This window comes from Falco cherrug, chromosome 5, assembly GCF_023634085.1.
Source record: "Falco cherrug isolate bFalChe1 chromosome 5, bFalChe1.pri, whole genome shotgun sequence".
In the NCBI taxonomy this organism is placed as follows: domain Eukaryota; kingdom Metazoa; phylum Chordata; class Aves; order Falconiformes; family Falconidae; genus Falco; species Falco cherrug.
In genome coordinates this window covers 504,333-531,741 of record NC_073701.1, presented here as the reverse complement: position 1 = coordinate 531,741, position 27,409 = coordinate 504,333, and the positions used below count along the sequence as shown (strand labels likewise).

The window sequence follows — 27,409 nt, the reverse complement described above, 5'->3', positions numbered from 1 at the left end:
CGCGGGGGCCCGGGGAGGCAGGGCCGCGGCCGCGGAGCCGCAGGGGAGCGGGACAAAGCGCGGCGGCGGGGGCAGGTGAGACCCGGCCCGCGGGTCCCCTCCCGCTTGCGCCGCCCCGGCGGCGGCACCCCGCGCCCGCACCTGGCCATGACCCAGCCCGGCGGCTGCCGCTGAGGGGACCGGCTGCAAGCCGCCCGCCGCGTTGCCTCCCTCCGCCTCCTCCGCGCTGCCGAGGCCGCTGCCTCCCCCCGGAGCCCCGCCGGAGTGATGGGCTGCATCGGGTCCCGCACCGTGGGTAAGGCGTTGGCACGGGAGGATGCTCGGGCGGCCGCGGCCCCCGCCCCGGGTACTGGCACGACGGCCACCGGCACGGAGGGTGGCGGGTCGTCCCCCGCCGCCCCCTCACGGCCGGCCCCGGGCCCGACCAGCGCCATTAGCTGAGCGCCACCGTCGCCCACCCCCCGCCGTCCCGGCCCCCGCGGCGGGGCGGGCGGCCGCCGGCCTGGGTGTTGGCAGCGGGGCCGGGGCACGCCCGTGGCCGGGCACGGCGGTGCTCGCGGGGGAAGGTCGCGGGCGGTGGATGAGCGCGGAGCGGGGCGCGGGCGGTGGGTGCGGGGCGTGCCGCCGGCAGCGGGAGCGGAGCGTGCGGCCGGCGGCTGCGTCCTTCGCCCGGCGGCGGTTCGTTGTTGCCCGGGGCTGCCCGAGCCGCACGTCCGGCTCCCGTCCCCGCCGTTAGCATCCCTGGGGGCCAGCCCGGATCCCCTCACTCCCCAGAGCCGCTGCGAGGGGACGCGGTGGAAGGAATCGCAGCTTCCCGCTGGGCCACGCACATTTCACAGCGGAGGATCCCGGGCCGCTGGGCTGTGTAACCCAGCTCCCCCCTCCCACACACATGCGGTACCGAGAGATATCCCTTGGTCCCTAAGTGCGGGTCTCGACAGGCAAAGCCAGCATCCCGTGGCACACTTTCCTCCCCACAGGAAAATTCCTCTATGCAAAACACATGCACGGACATCAGTTACGTGGGGATGTGTCATTCAAGCCACTCAAAAAGGCCTCCGAGAGAAAACCATGGCTCGTAGGGCACGGTGCTCTCTGAGCCCTTCCACAAGGCACATAGGCACTGTGACGTCTGTGGGCAAGGCGGCTGAACTACCTCCCCGAAACAAACCCGAGGGGCTGTGTCAAAGCCCGGTGCGGGTGACGCTCCTTGGCTGGAGGGGCAGACCCTTTGTGAGCACTTCCAGGGAACCGTCGACTCCTGCAGCAGCAAACTTTACGCTGCAGACTCCAGTTGCCACTTTGGGATTTATTCCCACATCTAGCCTGTGTCTCTTGCCAGTCTCAAACATCCTCATGACCTAAGAAATCTCTTATGTCTTCTGTAACATCCACATGGCAAAGATCACTGCAGTGTTTTCCTTCAAGATTCTTTGGGCTCACCTGGATCTGTCTCTGTAGCATATCAAAGCATGTATTGCCTCCTGCCTCTGCCTTTCCCATATCCTCCACACCCACATGCTGCCAAGGGCATTATTATCTTGTCAGCTGGCAAATTGTCTATACCCCTTTTATCGATGTGTGTTTAAACTAGCAGCATCAATTCTTGGTCCCTCTTCCCACAATGCTGAGCAGATAAAGAACAGGCGCACACCTGGTAAGATCCACTCCCCACTCCAGGATGTGGTGGAGCTGTCGTACTTACCCACACAGGTATTTGTTCCTGGGCATGGCAGCATTCTTATGATCTGTGACCTGGAATCTGTGTTTCAAAAAAGCCTTGTGTAACCTGAGCTATTGCAATTACTGTTCTTGTGTATATATATATCTGTCTGTATGGGAATACTGTATTTATATATCTTTATAAATGTCATATGGATATGTGGGCACAGTTGAAAATACAAAAGAGCATCTATGCATTAAAATGTTAGAATAGCGATAATTGAAAATTCGTTTTGTCTGTAGATTGCATTCCCTAAATACAGGCCTTAATGGTACAGGTACTGGACTTTCCATACTGTAGTGACTTTTGGGTTATGCAATATGTGCTCCTTCTAGATGGTGAGACCACAGTGGGCGTTAGGGACCTATTTATGTAGTTAATGGAGGAATTTTTCTTGATCTCGTATTATGAAGGTGCGTGTTAAGGGGCATTGCGCATCCGTGATTCTGATCTTTATGGGAGTCAGATATGAAAGCAGTAATAGTGACTGATGCTTTGTGTGAAAGTGGTACTGCTTCAGTGGGGACTTCATCTGTTTCAAGCCCTAGAGGTTGGACTGGGTGATGGTGGGATCCTTGAGTTTTACTTGGACTCCCCCACCTATGGAGGTTTGTCAGGGTGATTCTTACTTGGCAGCTTAGGTTTTTCACTCCAGCCTTGCTGGAGTTATTGGGAGGATCCTTCGGACCCGTTTTGAGGGATGAGTGCCTTTAAGTGTTAGGTTTGGGCTTTGAGGATGTGTTTGGAAACTAACAGCCTAGCACAAGTAGAGCTTTGTGTTCTTGCTGTATAGCACACCTGGTTAGATTTTTGCAGGATCAGTTCAACAGACGGGCTCTGTGTTGCCTTTCCAAGACCAGGTAGGTCCTAGAGATAGGAGGGTGGTGCAGTTGTATTGGTTTTACCTTGGAATTTTCAAGTGGCAGATTTTGAACTCAGAACTTGGGAGGTTTTAATTAGTGATAGAAAGCTTGTAATCAGTCACATTTAGTTTATTCACCACACAAGGGCCAGTGCAGGATTGTGCCCTGAGCTTGCTCCGGGCCTTTTTCCATTCCAGTTTTAAGCAAGCCACATGATTTCTCCATCTCCCGCAGGGACATTTTACTATGGTCTAGTTAGATGTCATAGTTTGCACATGTTTAGTGATGTGCAACTTCACATTTTCTTTCCTAAATATGAGCTTTCTGGTTATTTCTCCCCGGGGAAAAGTAATTGAGAGGGTCATAGCAGAGCAGCTCCGTATGCGTAAAATTGAAGTAAGAGTCATATAACATCTTTCAGTCTTATAGAGGACATCAGAAATCACAATGGCAACGATCAGATTAGGATCTCCTAGGGTATGAAAAAAGCAGAAAGGTGATCTTAAAAGGTGAAACTGATACCCAGTTGCCTTCTCCACAGGTGTACCCACTCACGCCTCAATGCCATACATGTGCTGTGCGTGCAATGGTATGGTAGCAGTTGCACAGTGAGCACTGCAGCTGGCTCCAGCCTCTGGTCGGAGCTACACATCAGCTCAGTGTATCAGTGATAGTTAGCCCATCGTAGTTCTTAGGGAGCTGCCGAGTGACTCTCGTCCTACCTGGGACTCAACTTCAGTGAACGTGAGGGAGGTTTTTGCTGAGGCTGCTGGACAGCTAAGGTTGCAAAATCCAGCTGGGAACTTGTAGATATTTGAGTGCCAACTAAATGCAAAGATCAGCTTGATTACTGTCAGTAGCTGAGTTAGCCAAATGTAAGATTTCAGGCCTGCATAGGTGCTTGAATGCATTGGAAGTGCACCTTTGACCACAGCTTAGACATCTCCTAATAGTTCTAGCTGTTCTAACTAGTGTGGCAGGATCTCTCTTAATTCCTTGAATGGATTAAAATGGATAGAAAGCTCAAGGTTGCTCTGGTTTTTCTGGTGATGCCTCTGATTTCTCTCTTGTCTTTGCACAGAAGCCTGCAGCAAATATGTTTTGTGAAGTGACATTAAATGGTGGAAATATATTCCAAGAAATTAAAAACTGGTAATACTTTTGGAGTGTGGGGGAAGAGAAACTAGAGGTGCTTGCACTGAGTATCAGGAAAAGCTTTTTGACCACGAGGAACGTCAGGCTTTGGAAGGGGTTTCCCACAGAGGCTGTGCAGTGTCCATTCTTTGAAGTTTTCAAGACCAGACTGGATAAAACCCTGAGCAACCTGGTCTAGCCACATAGCTGACTCTGCTCTGAGCAGGAGCTCAGACCTCAAGAGGTACCTTCCAGCCTGAATTATCCTGTGATCCTATGCTCAGGATCTAAAGCCTGGAGTGGTTGCCTTTCCGAGTCAGGTTAGACCTGTTACTTTGGTCCTGTTCTGTCAGAGGACCCCAGGTCTTTTACATGTCCTTAGTATGCTCTTGTACCTTTCCCCACCACCACCTCCCTGTGACTCCTGAGGGTACCGTGTGCCACAGGCTGCCTCCCCACGGCAGCCCCACTGTCAGCTGAAGTCCTCCCCATGCTTTTTTGGTCTGGTAATTTTGCAAGAGACAGCTGAAGTGATTTAGCTCAGGCACAGTGTCAGTCACCTGCCGTGCAGGATGCCAAAGGCAGTGCTCTTCGCTTCGCAGCCCCTGGCTCAGACCTGGCTTGCCAGTGCCCGTAGCTGGGGTGCTGGGCTCCCCTCCACCAAGGAGCCGTCAGCGTGCTGTCGGAGGGAGGAGTACATCCTCTCTGTGTTGCTTTCTCAATGTGTGCACCATACTAAGTCTAAACAAATGGCTCATAGCATCCATGGTGGGAGAAATAGAGCCAGAGACCAGCCCCCCGCTAATCCAGGCCTTTTAGATTCCGCAGGGTGGGATCAGGACCGGAGACTGGCAGCAGGGGGGCAGGCAGCAGGGGCTGTCGGTGAACATGCCCTTCATTTTCCTCCTTACTTGTTTCCCCATGGATCTGAAGGTGTGTGGAGTGAGATCTGGCATGGAAAGGATAGCCTTCACGCTTGGTCTGAAAAAGTGAGATGCCCAGTCTGCACCCATACGCCCTCTCGGGGGGCCGGTGTCCCCCTCCTCCTCCTCCACCTTTGACACAGAAGCAAGTCGGTGAAAGAAGGAAAGAGAGGGAGAAGCCTCGAAGAGGACAGGGTCATGCAGGAGGAAGCTGAGTCGTGACATTAGGGCTGTATCCACTTTCTGGGGGTCACACAGGTGGGAGGGCAGGGAGCACAGATCCCTGTGCAGAACCCGCCACCACCAGGCGCCGTGCTGAGGGAGTATGGGGACACCTGGCAGGGCACCGGGTACCCCCTTCCTCTCTCACCTCGGGGGGGGGCACATGCAGCAGAGGGACAAAGGGACGCCCCTCCCTCTGGATCAGACTGCCTGGTGCTTGGTCTGGCTCCATTACTGCTACTTCTTCCCAGGCTGGCCTCTCTTTCGAGCCATTCTCAAAAAACTCAAGAGCTGTGGGGTAAGAACTTACTTCTGCCGGTCGGGATCCGAGCAGAGACCGTCTCCCAAGCCCAGCAGCCGGCTGTGGTGAGGCATGTGCAAAGTGACAATGTCAGAGACCCCCCTCTGTCTTGCCAGGGTTACCGAAATAGGTTGGTGGTCTCGAAGTTGTAGGGAGAGGGCTAAGGAACAGCACAGTCGCGTAAGCCTGGCTTTGTAAGGAATCCGTACTAGAAGACGTGGGGAAGGGTATCAGCAGTGTTCATGGTTATGCGAGAAATTACAAAGTAGCTGATGGAAAAATGGAAGTAATGAGTAATATTTCATTGATGTGATTGAGCTGGGAGTCTGACTTCTGTAGACTGATGTTCATAGAAGCAGAAAAAGTGAACTAATCAATAAATATTTTAGGCCTGTTTTCTTGGGGGGGAAGTAGGAGAAAAAGAGTTTTCAGCTCATTTTATAAGGACATGCTCTCCAGCAGCAAGCAGTCGTGATTTTAGACTGATACTTAACAACAGCCAGTTCAAGATTACTTGCCCTCAAGTATTTTTAAGCAGTGGGATAAAAAGTTAAAGCTTTGTGTTTCAGTAAATCTTGAAATAGTGAGGAAGATCTGGAAGTGAAAAGCTGGGGCTCTATCCCAACTTAACCTCGTTACTTGGTTTTGTCAGTCTGATAAAATTCCTGATAAAATATCAGAAGAACATATGCCAGTCAGAGTGGGTATATGCAAAACAGGTCCTGCCAAGCTAACTTCAGTTCACAACTTTTATGGGACTCCCTGCAGCCAAATACTTCTGTGATAGAAGTGCCTTTGCCTACAGTCATGGGAATTGATCTAGAATACTATATTTGTAAAAGATAAAACCACTAATTGGTTAGCAACCAACTTAGTACCACATGATTCTTTGTCTAACATATGAATAAGGTACATTTTGAGGGCATCAACATTCAATAGATAGCAAAACAGTAACAAAGAATCATTGCTGAAAAGCTTCTGTTTCTTGTGTGATCCCACATTTCTCAATACAGTTGTCAGTACCATCTGATTTTAACATATTGCTCAAAATCCTGAGGGAAATCTAAAATGCTGATAAACTTGGTAGAATCTACAAAGACTGGAAGAACTGCTAAAAATGAAAATACAAATGAAAAGGATAAATCACTGGTATGCAACAATCTGAGTCATTTGGGGTACTGAATCTTGACAGACAGCGTGTTTCAGTCTATCCAAAGGTAAGGTCATGTACCTTACGACAGGGTGTGAGCAGCATTTACAGGACCAGGGCTCTGTGCTAGAAAGCAGTCACACTGCAAAGGCTTATAGATATCTGAGCAGAGGATCGGTAGGTCAACAGCTACTATTGTGGTGCTGCAGCCGAAGAAGCTGAAGTGGCTCTTTGATCTGTTAAGAGCTGAATATTGAACAGGAGGGGAGAAGGTTATATTTTCTCTGCGTTTGGCACCTGTGAAAAAATTATTTTTCATCTGCTTTGCCTAATTCTTTCATTATCACTTCGAGAAGTACTGCAAAGCTGAGGAACGGCCAGAAAATAAACATGGAACCGTGAATGAAAACTTCCAGAAGTGACTTGATGACAATCTCTAGGTGTTTGAGTGAAGAAAAATACCCTCAAAACCATCTGACTCTTCAACCTGGCAGAAAACAGTTAAGATGTGATGGAAGGAATGCAGATACATTCAGATTGGAAATGAGGCAAAAAAATCAAATGGTAAAAATACTTAACTATTGGAAATAATTTACTAAGAGTTATATTGAGTCCTCTGTCATCTGAATGCATAAAAACTAAGATTAAAAAAATAATCTAGTTCAAGCACAGCAACAGAAAGTATAATTAACAAAGGGGATACTTTTAGCGTCTCTTATTTTAATGAGGTCAGATTAGATGATCAGGATGTTTCTCTGTGAGTTTCAGACGCAAGTTCTCCAGTCTGGGAGCAGACTAGAATTTTAAAGAAAAGATGGTTTCTGTATCCTGGGAAGATGTGGCTGTACCCACAGATGCTCATCAGACATGGCTTATGGGAGAAGTTTCAGTGCAAAATATCTTGACTAAACTGGAGAAAATAGCTTGCTGATCCAAATGGCTGGCATGTGGATTGACATTCCCCATGGGAAAAACTGCTGTAGGGATGACACGCCTGACAGTTTCGGGTGGCTGACCAGGATGGTGGCAGGAGTCTGTGATGGCCAGAGGAAGATCAAGGAGGCTGTGAAGGTGGGGAACGCAGTGGCAGCAGGGACTTGGTTAACCCTATGGGGAGGCTGGCACGTTAAATGTTTACTTTGGGAGCCGTTCATTGCCTTGTGCAGTGATCAGGAGGCCTTAGTGCATGATGTTACTCCTGAAGAGGCTTCAGGGGACTCAGAGACCATAGCAGACACCCCCCCCCCCCCCCCATCCCCAACCTCAACAAAAACCAAAGAAAAATTGTGTATCTGTTCCTTCTAGAGGAAGCTGTGGAATTTTATCCTGTGGAACTTTTCCTTGTTGGGTATGCAACAGAAGATCAGCTTCAATTCAAAGCCTCAGTAAATGAGGTTGTAGAGCAGGCAGGCAGACACGTAACAAGTCATCAGACGGTATTCATGCAAGACTTCTGGAGAAATCTGAGGCTGAATGAGCTGAAGAGCTGATTAGGATTTGTGACACCTTCCAATTACTTTGGTATGAGAAGGTTGGAAGGTAGCTAATTGTGGTGCTAGTTTTTAAAATTATTTTGAGATCTGGCAAACTGTAGGCTAGATATGCCTAGCAGCAGTCTAATAAACTTTAAAGAACAGAATTAGTGCATGCATGGACAAATGAGGAAGCACCGACGCTACTGTTGTTAAGGATATCATGCCTTGTAAGTCATAGAAGGGACAAAGGAGACCCAGTGGCAGTGGTCTACTTGGATTTGCAAAGCACCCCTGTAAAGGTCACCTGCCTCGGGCTGTTCAAGACATGAATCTGCTGTTGAATCAAAGGGAAGCGCCTGAAATTATTAAGTGGCTGGGTAAAGACGACAAACAAGGATTAGATGAAATGGATGGTTTTCACAGGAATGTTTTTTTCAGGTTTGTGTGTATCCATGAATGATATGAAAAAGGGGGGTAAATAATGAGGTAGCAAAGTATGATAATGACAGTCATCATTTGGGGGAGCAAATGAAGAGCTGTATGCAGAGCTTTGCAAAAGGATCTCACAATATCAAATGACTAGGTGTTAAAATTATGGGTGAAATTTGATGTAGATAAATGTAAAATGATGCACACAGGCAAAGCAATTCTAGTGTTACATTTGCAGCAATGGAGGTTTCGAGTTTACTATTTCCATGCAAGAGCAAGATCTTGGGGTTATAATGAGTAGCTTAATTCTCAGTAAAAATTCCAATCAAATGTTAGTAATTAGGAAGAGAATAGAGAATAAAATGAGAAACAGCATTATACTGTGCAGAAATCCATACTCTGCCATTGTTTTGAATGTGATGTATTGCCCTTGATTGTCCATTCCTGTTTCAGAAAGGACATAATTGAACTGGAAGAGATTCAGAAAAGGGCAGCAAAGACAATCAAAAGTATGGTATGGCTTATGTGTGAGGAGCCATTTAAATAGACAGGGATTTCTCAAGTATGGAAAAGAGATAATTAGGGGAAGTTATGACGGATATCTATAAAATAATGAATTTCCTCTGTGATATGAGCAGCATGGAGAAAATAAGGAGGGAAGACTTTCATTATCTGTTTCAAAACAAAATCTATACATCAAATGGAACTAGCAAGTGGCAAGTTTCGAACAGACAAAAGCCAGCACTTCTTCATACAATGCAGAGTTAAGCTGCAGAACTCCTTGACGCAGGATTCTGTGGGTACTAAAATATTTTTTTTGGTTTAAAAAGTGAACAGATGAATAGAAGAAAACTCCTTTAAAGATGACTAAATACAGAGGTGACATCTCTGTCTCAGGAACTACTTGAGGTGTAAATCGTGGCAGGCTAGGACAAGTATTCTGGGAAAATATCACTACTGTTTCCCCTATTCTTATACACTTTCTTAGACATGAACTCCCACTTTGGGGACAAGCTGATATCCATCCCAAACAAGTACTAAATACCTACTTTCCCACCTCCCCCCCAAAGAAGAAGAGAGTGAAGAAAAGAAACCAGGGAGAAAAAAAGACAAGTCACTGAGATGGTGGTGGGGTGGTGGGTGGAGGAGAAGGAAAAAATAAGAAAAGAGAGCAGAGTGAAGACTAAGGCTAAACCCAGGAAAATAAGGCACCAGAGAGAAACAGCGAGCAGAACACCCCTGCATTTCCATGGTGTCCAGGGGCTGGTAGATGCTGCCCAGTGATGCCCTGCCCAGAACAAGGGAACAGAAATAGTACTGCTGGTTGCTGGTACCTTGGGTTTTCCTCCTCCTGGAGCTGGAGGTGGCCAGCTTGGGGAGAAATGGGGAAGTTGATGAGGAGGGTGCAGAATTTAGTAGATCTTGGGATGGAAACTGTACAAGTGAAGATGTGAGAAGTGCAGCCAGAATCTTGATAACAAGCTCTGGAGGAGCCAGGAGACTGGCAGGCTTGATGTACGGAGGCACCAGTCTCACTCCCATTGCGTAAGAAACGTGAGTCGGGGAGTCCCGTGAGCAAACTTGGGCCTTCTGCTTGATGGAGGATTTTTCCAGCTGATGTTCCTCATGGTCCATGGAATTAGCTTGGAGTAGAAACCGGCCACCAGGATACCTTGTCCTCTCCTGATGAGTGGTCCTACAACCATGTGTTGTAATTGGGTGTAAGGGGGAGGAGGTCGAGCAGTTGACACATGGATATGCAGAGGTGTTTTCAAGGGAGCTCATGGCATTGCTCAGGGCTTACTGAGGTCATTTGTGATTTTGACAGGTCATGGAGAGGTATCTCCATGGAGCCAGGTGTTGGGGGGGACTACCCTCCTGTGGGACTCACCTGAGGTAGGAGATGGGGGTATAATGTGAGTGTTCTATGCTGTACACCAGGCAAACAGCATGGGGTTGGCCAGACTCACTGGCTGTAGACCCAGGGGTCCCCAGTTTTAGTGATGCTGCAGTGATGAGGTTTCTGCCTGCGCTTGGGGGTGAGTTCTGTACAGCTGGGGCTCAACAGGGAGACTCCCCCTTGTCGGTCATCGTGAGGGACTTGATTACTCCAGAGAGCTTCTAGGTTCTGAGGAGAGGCTTGTAAAACACCAGTAGTTCAAGGCAGTCTTGCAAGAGACCTCTTGTGTCACTGGTGTAGAATGATAGACCTCTCAGAGCTGGTGGGGGAAGGCACAATCCGGGCTGGACTGTCTGAACCAGAAGAGACCATCCAGAGTCCAGGACTTTCTCTTGGAGGCTGGTCAGTCTTGTCAAAGACAGGGGCCATCCTCCCACTGGCCAAGGATCTCAAATTCAGTGCTGACCGCAGCGACCAAAGGTGCAGAGATGGGTGGACTGTTCTGAAGTCTCATGGCTTGGCCCTTCCCAGAGGAAGATGGCAATGATCTCATTCTTCCTCGCCAGCTGAGGCCAGCCCTGCCCTCTTGGCTGTCTTTGAGGGTCCAGCCATGGCTTGAAGTGGCCCTCTCTGGGGGTGTGGAGGAGTTCTGTCTTCTCTCAAGGGATGTGAGATGTTTGGCCCACTAGTGTGCTCTCCATCTGCCCACAAGACAAGGGTTTGGGTCTCCAAAGGAGATGCATGGAGGAAGGAGGCAGGAGAGGTAACAATTTTTCCCTTTTCCTCCCAGTGTGGTGTCCCCCAGGTGAGGTGGGCAACTGCTTGTGTTGTGACCACTTCCATCCTTCACTGTTTGGAGGACTGATGACCCCGGGCTAGAAAGCAGTCAATTCAGAAGTGTCCCAGGCCCAGCAAGGGAAGCCCTGATTATCCCTTGAGGAACTGTGGATATACAAGAAGATTCCTGATGTTGAATGATAAAGGACTCTGCAGCACAGAGAGCTGCATCCTGCCCCACCGTCTGGCTGGGATCTCATGGGCTGAGGTAGTTGTCCTCTGCAGCCATACAGCTGGGAAATACCAGCTTCTTCAGGGCAAACAAGGGCATGATAATGAGGAGAGCAGCAGTGGAAAGAAGAGGGGTGAGACAGAAGTTTGTGTCACCTCTACACCCAGCACCTGGAGGGGCTTGAGGAGAATGAAGAGCCCCTCACCAAGAGCCTTTTACCCTTTGCCTCCCATGGAGTACCTTGTGTTGTCTGGAAGAAAACCTACCATGACTTGGAGGCCATTGCCATGCCCTAGGGCATCACTGCCTCTGGAGACTCCCACGCTTTGTGTTTGGAGGAGGGGGGCGGCAGTCTCAGTGCCTCCTGGCTGGCACTGACTATTGCTGCTGTTCCTGAGCCAGATGCTTGATGGGGACTGTGCCCAGGTGCGATGGCTGCGGTGGAGAAGGATGTAGCCATCTGGTTGTATGTACTCTGGGGCTGCCAGAGTGACACCCCACAGCTGAGGGGGGACAGGTTAGCAGAGTGGAGCCTGGAACTGCTGGGCTGCCACTGCCCCCAGGTGCTGGTGCTTCCTGCAGGCTCTTGTTCTGCTTCTCCCTCTGAATGGTAGTGAGCCCAAAGGCGCAGCCATGGAGTCTTGCCTTGGCCTGTGGACACCACCCTGGCAGTGGTGCTGCCCACCCTGCGGAGAGGGGCCAAGGGCATCCCTGGGATGAGAAAGGGGTGTTGGGATCTGCTGGTTGAGGAGTATTCGGGATGGTTCTTCTTCCCCACTGGTAGAGATGAAGCTGTGGGACGTTGATGTCACAACTCCAGGTATTCTTATGCTCTAGGACAGTGCCCATGTGACATGCTGGCCACAGAGATTAAAATTTAAATACATATGGAGAGCAACTGCTGCATATTACTTCTGTAATGTTGGCTGTAGGCCAGGAAAAAAAGGCTGCTACCTTGGTTCACATTGCTGTCGTCATCATACTGGCTATGCTGACCATGGCCCCTGGGGACACATTCTCTGCACTTCAGAGAAGCAGCGAAGAATGAGGATAAACCCGTCCCGCTGTTTCTGCTGGCTGATGCTTGTTCTGCAGATGAGACAGGGCTTTGAGATTTTTTTTATAAATTGTGTTAATTGGATGTGTTTTGTTTTGCGGTACCTCCTTAGCTTAAATGCTCAGAGCAGAGCTGCCCGTGTCTGATGTTGGGCGCTCTGCTCAGCTTCTTTTGGTGGCAAGGGCACGCTCCGCAGTAGCCTTTAGTATTGGTTTGAAAATGTTACCAGTCAAGAAGAAAAATGTTGGTGTTGGAGCTTTGTTCATTAATTCTATTTCCTAAGCAGCTCTAAAAAGGGACCTACCTTCAGAAAGACGCAGAATGGTCTGGAAAAAAATGTAGAGTACCCAAATCCAAAGGAAAGACCTGGTGAACTGCCCTTCTGATTCCTAATCTTACAGACATCTCAGAGCTGTAGGCGTTTTCATTGTTGATCAGAGATTTCAGACATCTCTCTTTTGTGGCGACCAAGACATTTCTGTGCCTGGATGAGCACCAGCCTGCTCAGCCCTCTCCATCCAGGAAAACAGACTTTTTTCTATTCGCCTTCCACAGGTGGTTCTGTTGGTAGGTGCCAACAGCAGCTCCTTTCTGTGTTTCCTTACGCAGTACAAGCTGGAATACTTACACAGCTATGTGAGTGACTCAGGTTGGTGGACTTCGCAGCTTTACCCGGGAGGATTTCAGTGCTTCCATCTGATGTTCACCTCAGAGACAGTTCTCCTGGTAGAGGTTCATTCCTTTCCTTGATATTGGCCTCTTGGCTGGCTTTGGCTCTGTAAAGTGTGCAGGCAGGGAGGTGTTTCTGTGGAGATGCTATCCGTCCATCAGTCCTTCCCTGGAGCTTCAGCTGCTTCCATTTCCACCACATTTGGCAGGACACAATGATGTTGTGTTTGACAAAGATACTACACTCCCACAAGTATCATGAAAATTGATATTAGGGAAAGAACAATTTAAAGACTGATCATAATTACTGCAATTACAATTGTTGTTTTCTTTTCAGGGAAAAGAAAGGAATGGAAAAGAATAATTGAACCATTTACTCTAAATATTGGTCTTTACCAACATTAATATTGGCTACCAATACCGAATGATAATGTTCCTACTCCCTGCTGGAAAGTAAAACTTGAGAACCAGAAGAAAGTTTGCTAACAGTGGATAATAGTGGTGCTGCGAATTCACTGTTTAATTAATATGTTTCTTCTCACATTAATTGGCATGGCACATCAGAAAGCAATCAACACAAATACATGTTTGGCGGATGGTGTACATCTTCACCAGCGTTATGTCACAAAGGAAAAAGCAGAATTTAAGACTCTAAAACTGTGTTTGTCTTCTTAGTGTGGAACAAATTAGAGAAGACAAATTAGAGATGATGGCTAGCATCCAGCCCAAAAGTTACAACAAAATAGATTACTAGAGGCTTCTGCATAGATGTAGATGCCTGATTCAAGCATGTATCTTGTTAAATGAACAAAATACAGGCACAGATACCAAATATAATGTCAACAAATACACAGTGGTAATAGGAATTGAGAAAAATGTCAAGAGGAAGCCCAAGGAGAATGGACTTGTTTAGCTTAAGTAATTCAAAACAAGGCAGATTTCTGATGATCACAGAAATGCAAAGAAAATTAAAATATGTCCAACAAAGAAATTCTGTGTTTCCATGATAAAGTATATGGCAAAATAAATGAGCTACTGAAACAGGAAAAAAATAGTAACATTAAATCAGCAAGGTGGGGTACAGACATCCAGATGGCTTCTTGGATTTTCCCAGTGCATTCATCAAAACGGTCATTATTTCTTGGCAATATTCCATATTGCTTGGGAATGCTTAGTACACACATTTTCTAATAACTGAGAGTCCAAAGTTACAGTGCTCAACAAACAAAACCCCTCAAAACAACAACAAAAAAAAATGCAGGGAAAAGGGTATTCTCTTTCCTCCATCTTTTTTCCTCTTGAAGTGTTTTTCATCTTTATTATTTAGAAAGGCCTGACTTAAAAATGAGTCTTGGGTTTTACCTCAACAGTATTGTAACAGAAAGAGGGATGATATTTTTCCCTCAGAGGTGTAGAAGACTTCAGTTGGAACATCACTTCAGTTGTGATGGAGACATCTTTTTCTGATGAGTGTTTGTCAGAGGTTTTTTTTTATGAAATTTGTGTTAAAAATACAAAGCAACCATGATCTGCAGTGTGGCTTAATGTATTTATGTATTTCAGCTGCTTGAGTTTTATCTCATTGCTTGATGTAATTAGCTTCCTACTTGTTCTTCAGTCATCTACTGAGTCTTCCAGAGCAAGGATAAATTTGGTGATGTTAAAAAAACTCCAAAACAAATATTTATTTTTTTTAAAATCAAGAAATCTTAAAAAAGTTCAATGGAAACAAAACCCCTTTATGTCCCTTCTATGGACACCATACAGAAATGATGACAAGGAAATGAGACACCCAGCTATCTTTCAACTTTCGTCGTCTCCTTTCAGAACATTTCAATGAGGAATTCAGTAGCACATGTTTGTCAAAATCCCATTTTAAAACCAGCTTTGTGACCTACTCGTGTTTTAGAATGCTTATCCGCTTTGTATGGAGCGGAGCAAATACTGTTCTGTAAGAGGTGACTGATGACAGAGTTACAAATGGAATAGTCACGATGATTAACAGAAGCTGGAATTGAAGATGGATAAGAGAAAACAAATCATATGGGAGAAGAAACATACCATTACCAAAGCAAAACGCCGTACTAATTCAGGGGAGAAAGAGGCTGGATGAGAACAATGCTACAACATAACGTACTGCTTTCCATTTCTTTTTCCCCACTTCACCGTCCGTACTTTCTTCTGATTTTCTGTGTTTCTTTCCTTTCGTCTGTCAGAGCAGAACTTGATGTTCCCTGCCTGCGGATTGCCGTTGCCCTGGCTGTTTCTAGCAGAGGAGAGAAGCCCACTGACCCGCGCCCAGCTTCCAGGGATGGGCAGTAACAGCGCCCCAGGGCCAGGGCCACTCGGAACCCAGAGAGCTGCTTCTCAGCCGCAGCGTGTGATGTTGTAACTCTTCAGCAGATAGTACTGCATTTAAAAGCATTTAACAGATATTAAAGAGTTATTTTCTCGCAGTGTATTTCTTTCTTAGCATCTGCAAAACTGTTTAGACTAAGAATTGTCAGTAATTATGCAGTCTTTATGACTGTCGTGCATGCAAGAGCACATATTGCTCACTCTTTTGCCTTGTCTACATAGATGAGATATTGCAACTGGAGAAAAACAGTAATAAGTACATTTTTATCAGCCTTTAGTTCTACTATTATGGAACAGGTGTGGACTTTGAGACAAATAATTGATGTTAATGTCCTTCAACCATTTGATGCCCCATCTGCCAGAATGACGTGAATATTTTCCACAGACTAACGCTTGGTGGGAGCTGCCAGTGGGCCAGCAGGAGTGAGAGCAGAGGCTGGCGGTCACTTGCCAGCCTTTGGGGCTGTCACATCTCGTGTGCTGAGAGCCAGCACCACGGGGCTGGTCTCTCTCTTTGGTGGGGGGGTCTCGGCAGCGCCTTGGCCGAGCGGGGCTGCAGCCTGCTTTGCTCCGTGTGCCAGGGTGGCGTGCAGCGGGGCCGCAGCACCGTGTTCAGAAACAGTGGAGAGCACAGCAAAAAGACCTGGGGTAAATGGAGATGAAGCAATGCACGACACTGCTACCTGCACTAATGGCTGCTGCGCAGCTGCCTTCTGCGCTGGAGAGGTGGCATCTCCCCGGCATCACTGTCTGGATGGGCTCTGTGGCCGGAGTGCCCCAGCCCTTCCCTGCTAGCGTGGAGGGAAGGAGCAGGGGCTGCCCCTGCAGGGAGAGGCTCCTGCTCTGCTCTTAGCTCCAGTTTTATTGTCCCGCCAAGCTCTGTTGATCCCTCGGCTCACCCCGATCACCTTCACTCCGTCCTGTACCTGCCCTCTCTAGATGTGCTCTGCTGGCAGTGCTCCTTCCTCCTCCCCTTTACCCCTTCCCTGTTCAAGGGAGACCCGATACAGAGGTATTTGATTCTAAGCCACAGCCAAATCTTACAGGTGACAGCCCTGGACCAACAGTTGGATATTTCTAGCCCTAGCAGGTTTGCTTGGACCCCAAATCCAAGAGGTCTCGGGCCACGCTAGGAGCCGGCAGCTCAGCAGGGCGCCCACCACAGCTCTGCCCTGCTCGCTCCATCCAGCGCCCCCAGAGCTCCTCTGGCTTTGCCCAGCTCACATTGCTGGTGCCATGGGGCAGCGCTGGCAGCTGCAGCTTTACAGAGCAAAACTGAAATAAAAGAAACTCCTGTCAAATGGGGGTGGGGTGGGGGTGGGGAAGATAGTCAAAAGTTGGTGTCCTGGTGTTGGCTGGGACGGTGATTTCCTCCCCAGCAGCTGGTGCGGTGCCGTGCTTTGGGCTCGGCTGAGAGCGGTGCTGGCAGCCCGCGGCTGGTTGCGGCTGTGGCTCAGTGGTGGTTATACCAACTCAAGGACTTCTCAGCTCCTCAGGCCCTGCCAGCCAGCAGGCTGGGGGCACAAGAAGCTGCGGGGGGCACAGCCAGGGCTGACCCCAGCTGGCCAGAGGGATATTCCATACCATAGAGCGCCATGCTCAGTATATGAACTGGGGGGGGGGTTGGTGTGGGCTGGTGGATCACTGCTTGGGGACCGGCTGGGCACCGCTCAGCAATTGTCAGCATCAGTGTTGAGAATTCTATTGGGCGTCACTTGGGTTTTTTCCCCTTTCCCTTTGGATTTTATTTCTCCCAACTTCTCTCTCCTTTTCATTATAATTGCTATTGTTTCTATTTTTGTTGTTATTATTATTTCATTTTACTTAAATTATTAAATTGTTCTTATCTCATCCCTTGACTTTTACCCTCTTCCCAATCCTCACCCCCATACTGCTGTGGGGGGAGCAAGCAAGCAGCTGTGTGGTGCTTAGTTGCCGTCTGGGGTTAAACCACGACGGCTGGGTAGAAGGTAGAGGTGCCTGGGCTTTATGCAGGATAAAGGAAGCGTTTGCTCAGGGTGGGCTAGCTGAGCGGTACTCCCTGGCCAGAGGGAGCGGGGTTCCCATCCAGGCTGGCCCTGACAGGATGGGATGCCGAGGCTGGGGAGCAGTGATGTCCCCGGACCTGCTGGGAGACACTGGTGCACTCCCCTGGGCACCCTGATGTGCAGGGCTGGATCTGGCAGCACAACGGAGGTGAGGCTGCTGCAGGCACAGCCGGTGTTCCTGGTGTGCAAACACATAAACACACATGCACACGTGCATACATGCCAGTCACACAGATCAGCACAGATGGACTCAGCACTCACATAAACAGCACCAACAGCCTCATCCTGCTCCTGCCACTGGTTGAGTGTGATGGAGATCCACCACGTGCAGCATGGATCCCTCCTGCCCCAGGGCTACCCAGCAGCTGCCCCCAGATCCCAGTCTCCTGGGCTGTTGGCACACGGATGTAGCAGCCTCCGGAGCCACAGCCATGCTGCAGTTGCTGGTGCGGACCCCTCGCTCACAGATACCCCCCTCCCCAGCTCTATGACAACTGGCTGGGACTCCCCAAGCCCTCTGGTAGCCAGCTCCCGCAGCCTCACCCCGAGCACGCACCCAGCACCCAGAGCACTTTGCCTTCGTTCTGGCTGCGATCGCACGTTCGTTCACATGCCCTCACTCACGCCAGTTCATTTCACCTGGTTTGTCCAGTTCCTGGCGCTTGGACCTCTGTCATGAAACACATGCACCCAGAATAAAGCTTCCTTCATGCCAGAAAATGGTTAGAAATGGAATGTAACAGGAGGACAGGGCAGACTGCACAACCAAGGGCAGGGCATGGCCAGACAGCTGTACCCATCAGCAGCCCATTTACATCCTACCAGCCCCTTTTATCCCTTTATCGATTTTGTCACATCTGTTTCTCCCCAAACCACCTAGATCCCTCCCTTTCCCTGCCATTGTTCTTCCCCTAAACATCACATGAATCTAATGCAATCCCCAGATGCTCCTTTCCTGCATCCCATGAAGGGTCCCATACCCCTGGGCAGCCACCAACCACCATCCTTGGTTATGGAGCTGCTTCTGAAAGCCTCTCCCTCTGACTGATCTTGACAGGCTTCCCTGGACCCTGGGGTTGTGGCTCTCCAGGGACAGCCCTAAGGTGCCCAGACAGGGTATCCCTTCTTGTGAGCCCATAGTTTGGGTTCCCACCTGCTACTGTACCGCTGGGTGTTTGGAGATCGTCCTTTGGTGGGTTGGTGGTCCCTGTGCTGGGAAGCAGCCTGGCAGGGTGCCCTTGGGGCTCCCCCTCCTAATGTCATCTCCTGGAGCTCCTTGGTGGACACACAACCCAGCTTTTGCCACACAACCTAAAATTACACCCTGCAAAGGGGGGTGCCTGCAGACAGGAGCCAAGTGATCTGACCAGAATTTAATGCAAATTCAGCTCTACACTTACAGCTCAGGAGCTGATTGTGGTTGGTAGTAATCACAAGTAGAAATAAATAACTAAACTCAGTAAAGCCAAATGTACACACGTGGCTGTCAAGCAAATGAGTCAAGAAGACCATGAGCTTGGAAGGTGGCCCTCATGGTGCTTGTCATAGCCACAGCCTGCCCCCTCCCAAGCCTGGCTGTGTCTGACCTCCATAGCACACAGTGCAGGAATCTCCTTTTTATTTTAAGTTCCCTGCAAGTCAGAGAACAGCAGCTTTACTCAGCTTAGTCAAAGGCATATGGGGGATGCTATTAAAGCACTTGGTTCTGATTATCCTGATGAACAGAAACATGCTTCAGGTGTGAAGGGGAGGATATGCCTTGGCTCTTTCAGAAAGGGAGATCTTGCGCAGCAGAAAGCTGTGGGATGTGAAGGTGTGGTAGAGTGCAACTCAAATAGAGATTGCTTTTCTGGTGGTTTTCATCTCACCATGTTTACATTTTTAAGGGACCAAATTACTTTTTTGCATTTTGAATTCTAGCTGAGGGGTGCCTCAGGCTTCCCACCTGTAAGTGCCTAGGTAGCTCCTGCAGCCTGTGCAGGGTGGAGTACAGCATCTCTTGCCTGGTAGAAGATTCCTACCGGGGAAGCGCAGTGGTGAGCCAGTGTCAACGTGCCAGAGCTGCTAGAACGAGCAAGCGGGGTTGCATATGTCTCTGAAGGAGAAATTTGCTATAAAGAGTAAATAAAAAGCTAAAAGCCAATGAAAATAGAACCATTCACATTCAATGGCATGTGCTGCAAATAGACTAGATATTGCTGAATTGATCCCAGGAACAGATGATCATTTCAGGAGCTGTATTTCTTGCCAGGTTCTAAAAGGCTCAGGTTCAAACACAGTACAATCTTTTCTCCGTGACATGGGAGCAAATAGCTTGCAGCAGAGTTTGAGGGTGGGATGAAGGCTGCAGGCACAGTGCGTCGCTGGCTGGGCAGAGCGGCCCTGGGTGCGTGGCCAGCTGTTTAACGGGTGCTGCTTTGTGTTTAGCCTCACTTTTATTGCAATTTGATCTTATTTAATGATATCATTATTTATCTTTATTCATTCAATATTATAATTTCTATTTTATGTCGTTAATATTTAATTTTACTTGATCCTTTAAGTTGTATTAAAATGCATCTAAAATCAAAGGGCACAGGCTCTGCTTTTGTGCAGGGGACTGTCCTGGAGAGCTGTGCAAAGTGCACCCTGGCCTGAGGGGACAATGGCTGGATGTTGGGATCTGCTGTGAGGTTGCGCCACAATGGGTTAATGTCAAGGGGAGTCACAAGCAACTAGTTTTAGTTGTACATATATTACTGTGTATGCTTTTATGTCCACATTTTGAAGAACTGAAAAATTTGAGATGTCTTTTAAAGAGGCAGATTTATTAAGAGGACTGGAAAGATGCTGTATGGTAAGAAACCTAAAGATCTCACTCTGTTTAGTTTGTCAAGAAGAAAAGCAAGTGTATGTCTAACTTTCCTGAAATGTAATGGCAGGTATTAAAAGGGTCTTTAATCTTGCTGAGAACGGCAAAGCAAGGGCAGCAGCAGCTCTAAGTTGATGTCAGACCGATTCAAATTATAAAGGAGAAATGCCTTTTAAAGTGATGATGGTTTAATATTGGAACAGGATATCAAAAGAATTGGTTCTTTCTCAGTCACACATCATGACTAGATGCTTTTTTTGTCTGGGGAGCTGTCATTTAGCCAAGCATACATTATGCCTGAGAAAAACTCAAATGACTGGTCTTAATATGGAGAAAAGTGTGTGAAATATAATAGCTGATAATGTGCAAGTGGTCTGATTAAAATTGGAAGGTCTGATTGAAGGCTTTTGTGGCCTTAAACTCAGCAATTCTCCTGTGTGCTGAGCTGAGTTGGCTTGAGACTGCTAGGACAAGTTGTGGTAACGTTCAAAAGCCTGACTAGATGTGTTCCCACAGGAAACGAGGTGATTGCAGTGGACTGGAAAGGACTGAAAGATGTGGACCAAATCAATATGGACAGCACCAGTTCACTGCACGGCAGCAGCTTCCATCGACCTTCCACCGAGGTGAGTGCCTGTCCCAGAGCCACTTACCCAGGGGGATCAGAAAGTTTCAGTTCTGCCCAGAAAATGGGTGTTGTGCATCCCTGAGGCATCAGCCGGGAGGGGACCGGAGTGCCGGTGCACACCTGAGGGGCAGAGCTTCAGAGCTTTGTGTCTGTGCAGTCTGGCTTGCACTGAGCAGAGTTGAATCATTCCTTCGAAATATCCACAGTGAGTAAGATTTTGCAAATGAAAGTGCTTTTAACCACTCATGACTGGAATGGCACAGAACATGGGAAAAAATGTGGCAGTTCTGACAAGCGTGTAGATCTGCATGCCTTGAATAATGGATTCATTGAAATGTCCGGCAGCATGTCTGTCCTGTCTTCTGCAGCACAGCCATAAAATCTTTTGAAGAAACACATTTGTCTCCATTTTGGTCTTTAGGGATGCATTCATTAGGAACTCACTGCCGATTGATTTACCATGCAGTATCTCGAGGGCTGGTTCGTTTGCTGTTCTGAATTATTGTGGCTTCTGCAATCTTAGATACCTGCATTTTCAGCTATGTAAGGTTCAGGGTATGCAGTCACAAGTAATAAAAAGATCACAGATCTTTTAAACACATAATATTTGAGGAATCACAAATAATGCTCACAAATTACCCAACAACATCCCATTTGCAAAACCTTACAAAATGCTAATGTATAGGTATTTTAATTTCCTTATTATACCTTGTTGGCTTGGAACATAACTTCAAGAGACTTGGAGGTTCATGGAATCCTGGCAGAAATTGTGGGGCCTGACCTTGTATGGAAAATGCATTTTAAATCAAATGTGGATCTGAAAGTCAATGAGCGTACGCTATGCCTCAGTGAACATTTTGGTTTATGTGAGTGGATCCCATAGGTGTAAGTGATTCATCTAAATTTCCCTGGATGTCCGCATCCCCCAAACCATGATGCTGTGACCTGAGTCCTGGTGGCTGAAGGAAAGGCACTGGGAGCTGGTGCTGTAGTGGCCAGTGTGGGAAACTGCTCTAGCTTGTGAGAGGAAAGTGGGTCAGAATGGACAAACTGAAAAGCTACAAGAGGAAATAATTTCAACAGAAAATAATTTTGTAACTGGCTGTATTATACTCAAAATACATAGGTGGTGTAGCTCCTCCTTCTGTTTGCCTCCAAGCCATGCAGCACCTGCGCAGGGGTGCCAGCCCTGCGCCCTGTAGCAAGGGACCTCTAAGGGAAGGTGCTTGCTTCTCTCTGGCTCCCTGTGTCATCCTGTTGGGTACCTGCAGGCACCGTGATACCTACAGACGCCAGAACCAACAGCAGGGAATGAAACCAACTTGAAAGACACAACTCTTTTTTCACATAATCAGATAAGGTAGTGGCTGTTGATTGTGGCGATGGAGATGCAGGGCTGTTTGCAGCCTGTTTGTTGCACTAACACGATCTCGTTCCTTGCTTTCTTTAGCAAACACGGACGGATTTCTCCTGGGATGGTATCAATGTGAGTATGCTCCACACCACTGTTCAAATTTCTAGTCATAGGAAGACCAGGATTTGTCTGCCAGTGGGTGCAGTGGATACCAGAATGGAAACGTGACTGGAAGCCTTTACTGCCACTGAAATTCTGGGACTTGTCTACAATTCAGGGGATGGTGATGAATTTTCGTTTGCCTCTGGGTCTTTTGCTGTCTGGCAGGTATTTAGATCTGCAGGTGGCTATTAAATTGTCATTGTCCTCTTTGGGACAAATGCATGTCACTTCATGTGTTCTACTTTTGAGGTTTCTATTTTTTGAGATATCACTGCTAGGTAAAAGAGGTGTCTGTCCAGCATGTTTAAAAAATCAGTATTCTTTGATTAGAGCATCATTTGATCTTCTCCAGAAGTCTGAGAGAAATGTATCCCTTCTTTGCCGTTACATACAGAAGTAAAAGAATCCTTAATGTCCCCTGGAGGAGATGGTTGGCACCAGTTTACTTTAGTTAGCAAGTGAAAGAAGAAACAAACAAACATTTTAATAACATGTGTTCCTTTTGCTCTTAATACTGACGCCATGAAAAAATATGGTTTTCTTTCTTTCTTTTTCACTAATGCAAAACTAGGATCCTGAAAAGGAAATAATGCATATTGGTGCTACCAAACTTTTTTTTCTCTCTGGAGGCTTAAAAAATGTGTTCACATAAATCAGTTTGATAGTTCTGTACACTTGGAAAGGCAGGATTAGATGCTCTGCTTTTGGTAGTATAAGTATTTTCAAATTCCAGATACTTTCAAAACTTTTCAATGGCTGTAATTTTCTGGTTCTCTGTGGTTTGAAAGCTCTTGGGATGCTGAATATCAAGGGGACTTACATTTTTAACTATCCCTCTCCCTACTGACATCTTTCATTGTGGCACTGGCAGCTTGGGATCTTTTGCCTTGGCTCAGTTAAAGAAACAACTTGTGCAGGAAAGTAACGGTGCATGCAGCGACCACGTGGAAGAAATATGTCACTTTTTTTCCTCACTGCACCTCTGTCTAGCTGAAAGCCAGATACACAAGGTCATGTTTCCTTCAAGATAGTAGAAGACAGTTTCCTTACTTGCAGTTTCCCATTTTCCAACCCATTCTGAATCCATGGAGCTCTTCCACAATGCAGCTCTTCCTCTTTCTCGGTGTAGTTCCATAGATCTTTGGTATCAAAGCAGGCTCATGAATGCCCTTCCTGTCCCGTTCACTCCTGCCCTCCTGCCATTGCTCTGCAGCCTTGGGGCGGTGGAGGTTCCCTGCCGTTCCCCCGGGGCGGCTCACTGCGCAGCCCCCGGGCTGGCTGGAAAGGACCCGGCGGGCACTGGGCGGCCAGAGGCTGGTGGGGCGCAGGTGGGGTTCTGCAGCCAGCTTCGTCACCAACGGCGAGGCACCGTGGGGCAAGGGCTGCCTTCTCACTTTTCACTGTTCTTCCCCTGCTTTCTGAGTTCTCCAGCTCACACGTTACTCACACATTCCTCGCTCCAAAGCTACAGGGTGCCTGAGCTGCTGCATTTTCACTCCACTTCCAGGCAAACTCGTCTCTCACATTTTGGCAGCTGACCGGGGTTTATGTGCAGTTCACGCTCTTTACAAAGCCTGCCTTTGCCTCCAACTATTTGAGTACCCAGTTATGCTCCGCTTACCTTTTGTGAGGTTTGTGCCTATGACCAAATGCTTGCTTCATGTCAGGATTTGAAATTTTCAGTGTCACAGTCACTACTTTTCAGTATCTTTGTGTTTGAAACATGCTGGACTTGACTGAAATCAAAAGGTTGAAAATGGAGAGCAGAAGCAATGCTTGTTTAGCCCTTGTGAAAACCAAGTCCCATATGCAGTGCCTGGCCTCTCTGAAGAAGCCTGATGGATTAATCTTGAGGGACTGTGGTTTATGATGATGTTTGGGAGTGCTGCCCCTCCCAATAATTCCCTCTCCTTGTTGTTCAGGGACTGAGGATGAACAGAGAGAAAAGGGTAAAGGAAATTAGGCAGAACTGTAGACCTCATTTCTTTACGGGTAGTTGTAGGTACTTGAAACAGAGCACATCACTGTTACAGTCACTTTTCATTTTACTGAGATCATATGAGAAGAGATGGAAACCAAAAATAACATATAAAAATTAATATCTGTAGTATGATGCACATATGATGCGCTACTGTATCCCATTGTCAGGTCCCCACTGTAAGCTCCCTGAATTGCCCTCCAGCCATGTCCTGCATCTCTAACAAAGAGCTGGAACAGTGCAGCACATCAGCGGAGGGTGGGTAGCAGCCAAAGGAGGCTCCTCGCAGCCTGATTCTGCCTCTCTCACTGACCTTGCCTCACTCGGTCCCAATGCTGTGCAGTATTCGGTCCTGGTTAAATAGCCTCTAATTTCTTCTTCCCTTCTTTTGCTCTTTTTCTTGTTGCTTGCTTCTGCTCCTCATCTTCCCCCTGCCTTCTGGAATCCTTATACTGATTGCTCACTTCACTTCCTTTTCTCCTCCCTGTATATCATTTCTTCATATTCTCTCTCTTTTCAGCTCTCCATGGAAGATACGACCTCCATCCTCCCCAAGCTGAAACGCAACTCCAATGCTTATGGGATTGGGGCTTTGGCTAAATCATCTTTCTCTGGTGAGGTCCTCAAAATTTGGGTTTATCCCTGGCAGCTTCTCTCCACAGGCCTTTGTGCCTCTTCCCATGCCTCTCTGTTGCTCCCCCAAGTGCTCCTTTCTGACTCTTGCCTTCCTGAGGCCATAGAGGAGTCTTCACCACCATGGCTCCAGATACAAAATCTCTGCTGTTGCCCTTTCAAAGAACACATTTGCCTTACTCCCGTTGGCTTCTTACCATGCACCCCTGCTCAGACATCTTCCGTTGCTTCCCCCCAAGCAGTCTGGGTTTAACCCCATTTTCTGTTTCTAAGTTTGTTCATTCCAGGCTTCATCCCTCTGCCCAACTCTGTCCTAAATGGATTCTAGGCAAGGAAGGAAATGGTCTTTCATATCTAAGGTTTCCCTTTCCCGCCCTTCTGAGAGCCAGTCCAAGGAAAGATGGAGAAACTCTCCTGAAGAGTGATAGAGTGAAGGGTGGGAGACACAACGCCCCCCCCCCCCCCCCCCCCCCCCCCCGCCCCCTCCACCACCCTGGCCTGAGCCCGGTCAGGAAAGGAGGGCAGAAGCTCCACTTCCAAGAGAGGCAATGAGCTTGGCAGACCCCCCTGGAGCTGTGTAATAGCCCCTTCTTGTTTTCTGATGTCTGGCCCCTTAGGGATATCTCGCAGCATGAAGGACCATGTCACGAAGCCGACGGCGATGGGCCAAGGCCGCGTGGCTCACATGATTGAGTGGCAAGGCTGGGGCAAGGGTAACAGCCAGCAGCAGCAGCACACGCATGAGACGGCGCGCAAAGATGCTGACGCCTACTCAGACCTGAGTGATGGTGAAAAGGAGGCGCGGTTCCTCGCAGGTAGTGCTGGCTTTCTGGCACGTGCATTGGATTGGTGGGGGTGTCCCAGGGCACAACCCCTGAGAGACCAAAGTGCAGGAACCTGGAAGACTCTGGAGAGGCTGTGGGTGGTTCAGATGGCCGACAAAGAGGGAGACTGTGCTTGGAGTATGACCAATGGAATGCAAAGTGAAGAGAGTGAGGCCTGGTGGGGGGTGGGTGATGTTGCTGAGATGGAGTGAGTGGGACAGTGTGACCAAGAGATGATGTTAAAGAGGGTGGTGAAAAGTGGAGGCTTTCACACATCCCTGCTCCATCTTGTCGTCTCCTTTGGCACAGGAGTAATGGAGCAATTTGCCATTTCCGAGGCAACTCTCATGGCCTGGTCCTCCATGGATGGTGAGGACGTGAGTGTGAATTCAAACCAGGAGAACCCAGCAGGCCACTACTCTGAGAACTACCAGGAGCTGATGGAGAGCCAAGGTGAGCTCCAGTGCCTCTTCCTAATCTTGAAACATCCCTTTTCTGCTCTTGTTGTCATGTTTCTTTCCCCCTGCCCTGTTTTATTCTGTAGCCTCAGGTTTTGGGATTGGGATCTAGCAGAGACATCACCTATTTGTGGAGCTGCCCAAGGAATCTAACCGTAACAGGGAGGCTCCAAAGCCCAGTTCCTTTGCCTTTTTTTGGTCATGGCTGTGGAAAACCACCAGCTCTTGCAGTCAGCTGTGGGTATAATAGAGTTCTTCTGCCTGCTGCCTAGAAATGCCTTTTCTTTTCACCCTGCTCCCCTCTAAAGGGTTTGTCTACCCTGCACAGTGCAGTGCCTCGCATAGGCTGCCCGAATGAGCCGGCTTGGCCTCAAGAGAGCCTGACCGTGTGTTGTTTCCCTCCTTTGCTTGCAGAGCATATTGCCCAGACGCAGTATGATAGCTGGCCTCATTCCTACGTCTCGCAGGGCATGTATTGCTTAGGTTCATCCGACGCCTGGGAGACCAGTGACCAGTCCCTCATTGCTTCCCCAGCAACTGGCTCCTACTTAGGCCAGAATTTTGATGAGTCCCAGACGAACCTTCAGGAAAGCATTTTGATTCAGAGCAGCCTTCTCCAGCACCAACAGCTGCAGCAACAGCGGCAGGAGCAGAACTTCCTCCAGAGCACGGGGCTGGTCCATGTGTGGCCCCTGCAGACTGCTCAGGGAGGGGCCGAGTCCAGCACATACATGGAGGACCACATTGAGGATGAAGGGAACCCACGGCTGGAGAAGGCTCCTCTCCTAAACAAGAAGCCCTCTCCAGAGGAGGATGACGCGGTGTGCCGGGACCTGGAATCACTGTCTCCTCGAGAGGAGATGGAACATGCTGCACTGAGCCGCAAAGTCTCAGATGTTACTTCCTCTGGGGTGCAGTCCTTTGATGAGGAAGAGGGAGAAACAAACAACTGATGCTTTCAGTGAAGTTCTTATCACTGCTGAACAAAGAGAGGGGTAGCAAGGAATGAAATTACAGGGATTCTTCTCTCCAGCTCCCCATACTCCTAAGCAGACACACCTTCCGTTCCTGACATTGAATTATTTTTTTAAACAAGAGGAAAATCTCAGTGACTGACACATGAAGACCTCTTCCTCCCCTCGACCATGGGCACACATGTTTGATTTTCATTGGTCTGGGCAACACATGAGGTGCTTGTAGAGATCTGGATTGGTAAATTGTTTCTAAATCTATTTAATACAAAGTCTTGGCTGTGGATAC

The 27,409-nt window shown here is 48.3% G+C and overlaps 1 protein-coding gene across 1 annotated transcript; it reads left to right on the top strand.

The window, feature by feature from the left end:
* FAM131B (family with sequence similarity 131 member B) lies at positions 1–27,409 on the top strand. The gene is made up of 7 exons (XM_055710876.1): positions 1–295; positions 20,629–20,738; positions 22,191–22,226; positions 24,755–24,848; positions 25,485–25,682; positions 26,001–26,144; positions 26,564–27,409. Exons 1-7 carry the CDS (start codon positions 268–270, stop codon positions 27,100–27,102), a joined length of 1,149 nt encoding a protein of 382 aa, XP_055566851.1. The 5' UTR covers positions 1–267; the 3' UTR covers positions 27,103–27,409.

Bases quoted from the DNA above. Each gene is read 5' to 3' on its own strand.
- FAM131B (XM_055710876.1), top strand. From the start codon at position 268: ATGGGCTGCATCGGGTCCCGCACCGTGG. The intron at 20,739-22,190 runs GTGAGTGCCTGT...TGCTTTCTTTAG, and splicing joins TCCATCGACCTTCCACCGAG to CAAACACGGACGGATTTCTC. The intron at 24,849-25,484 runs GTGAGGTCCTCA...CTGGCCCCTTAG, and splicing joins GGCTAAATCATCTTTCTCTG to GGATATCTCGCAGCATGAAG.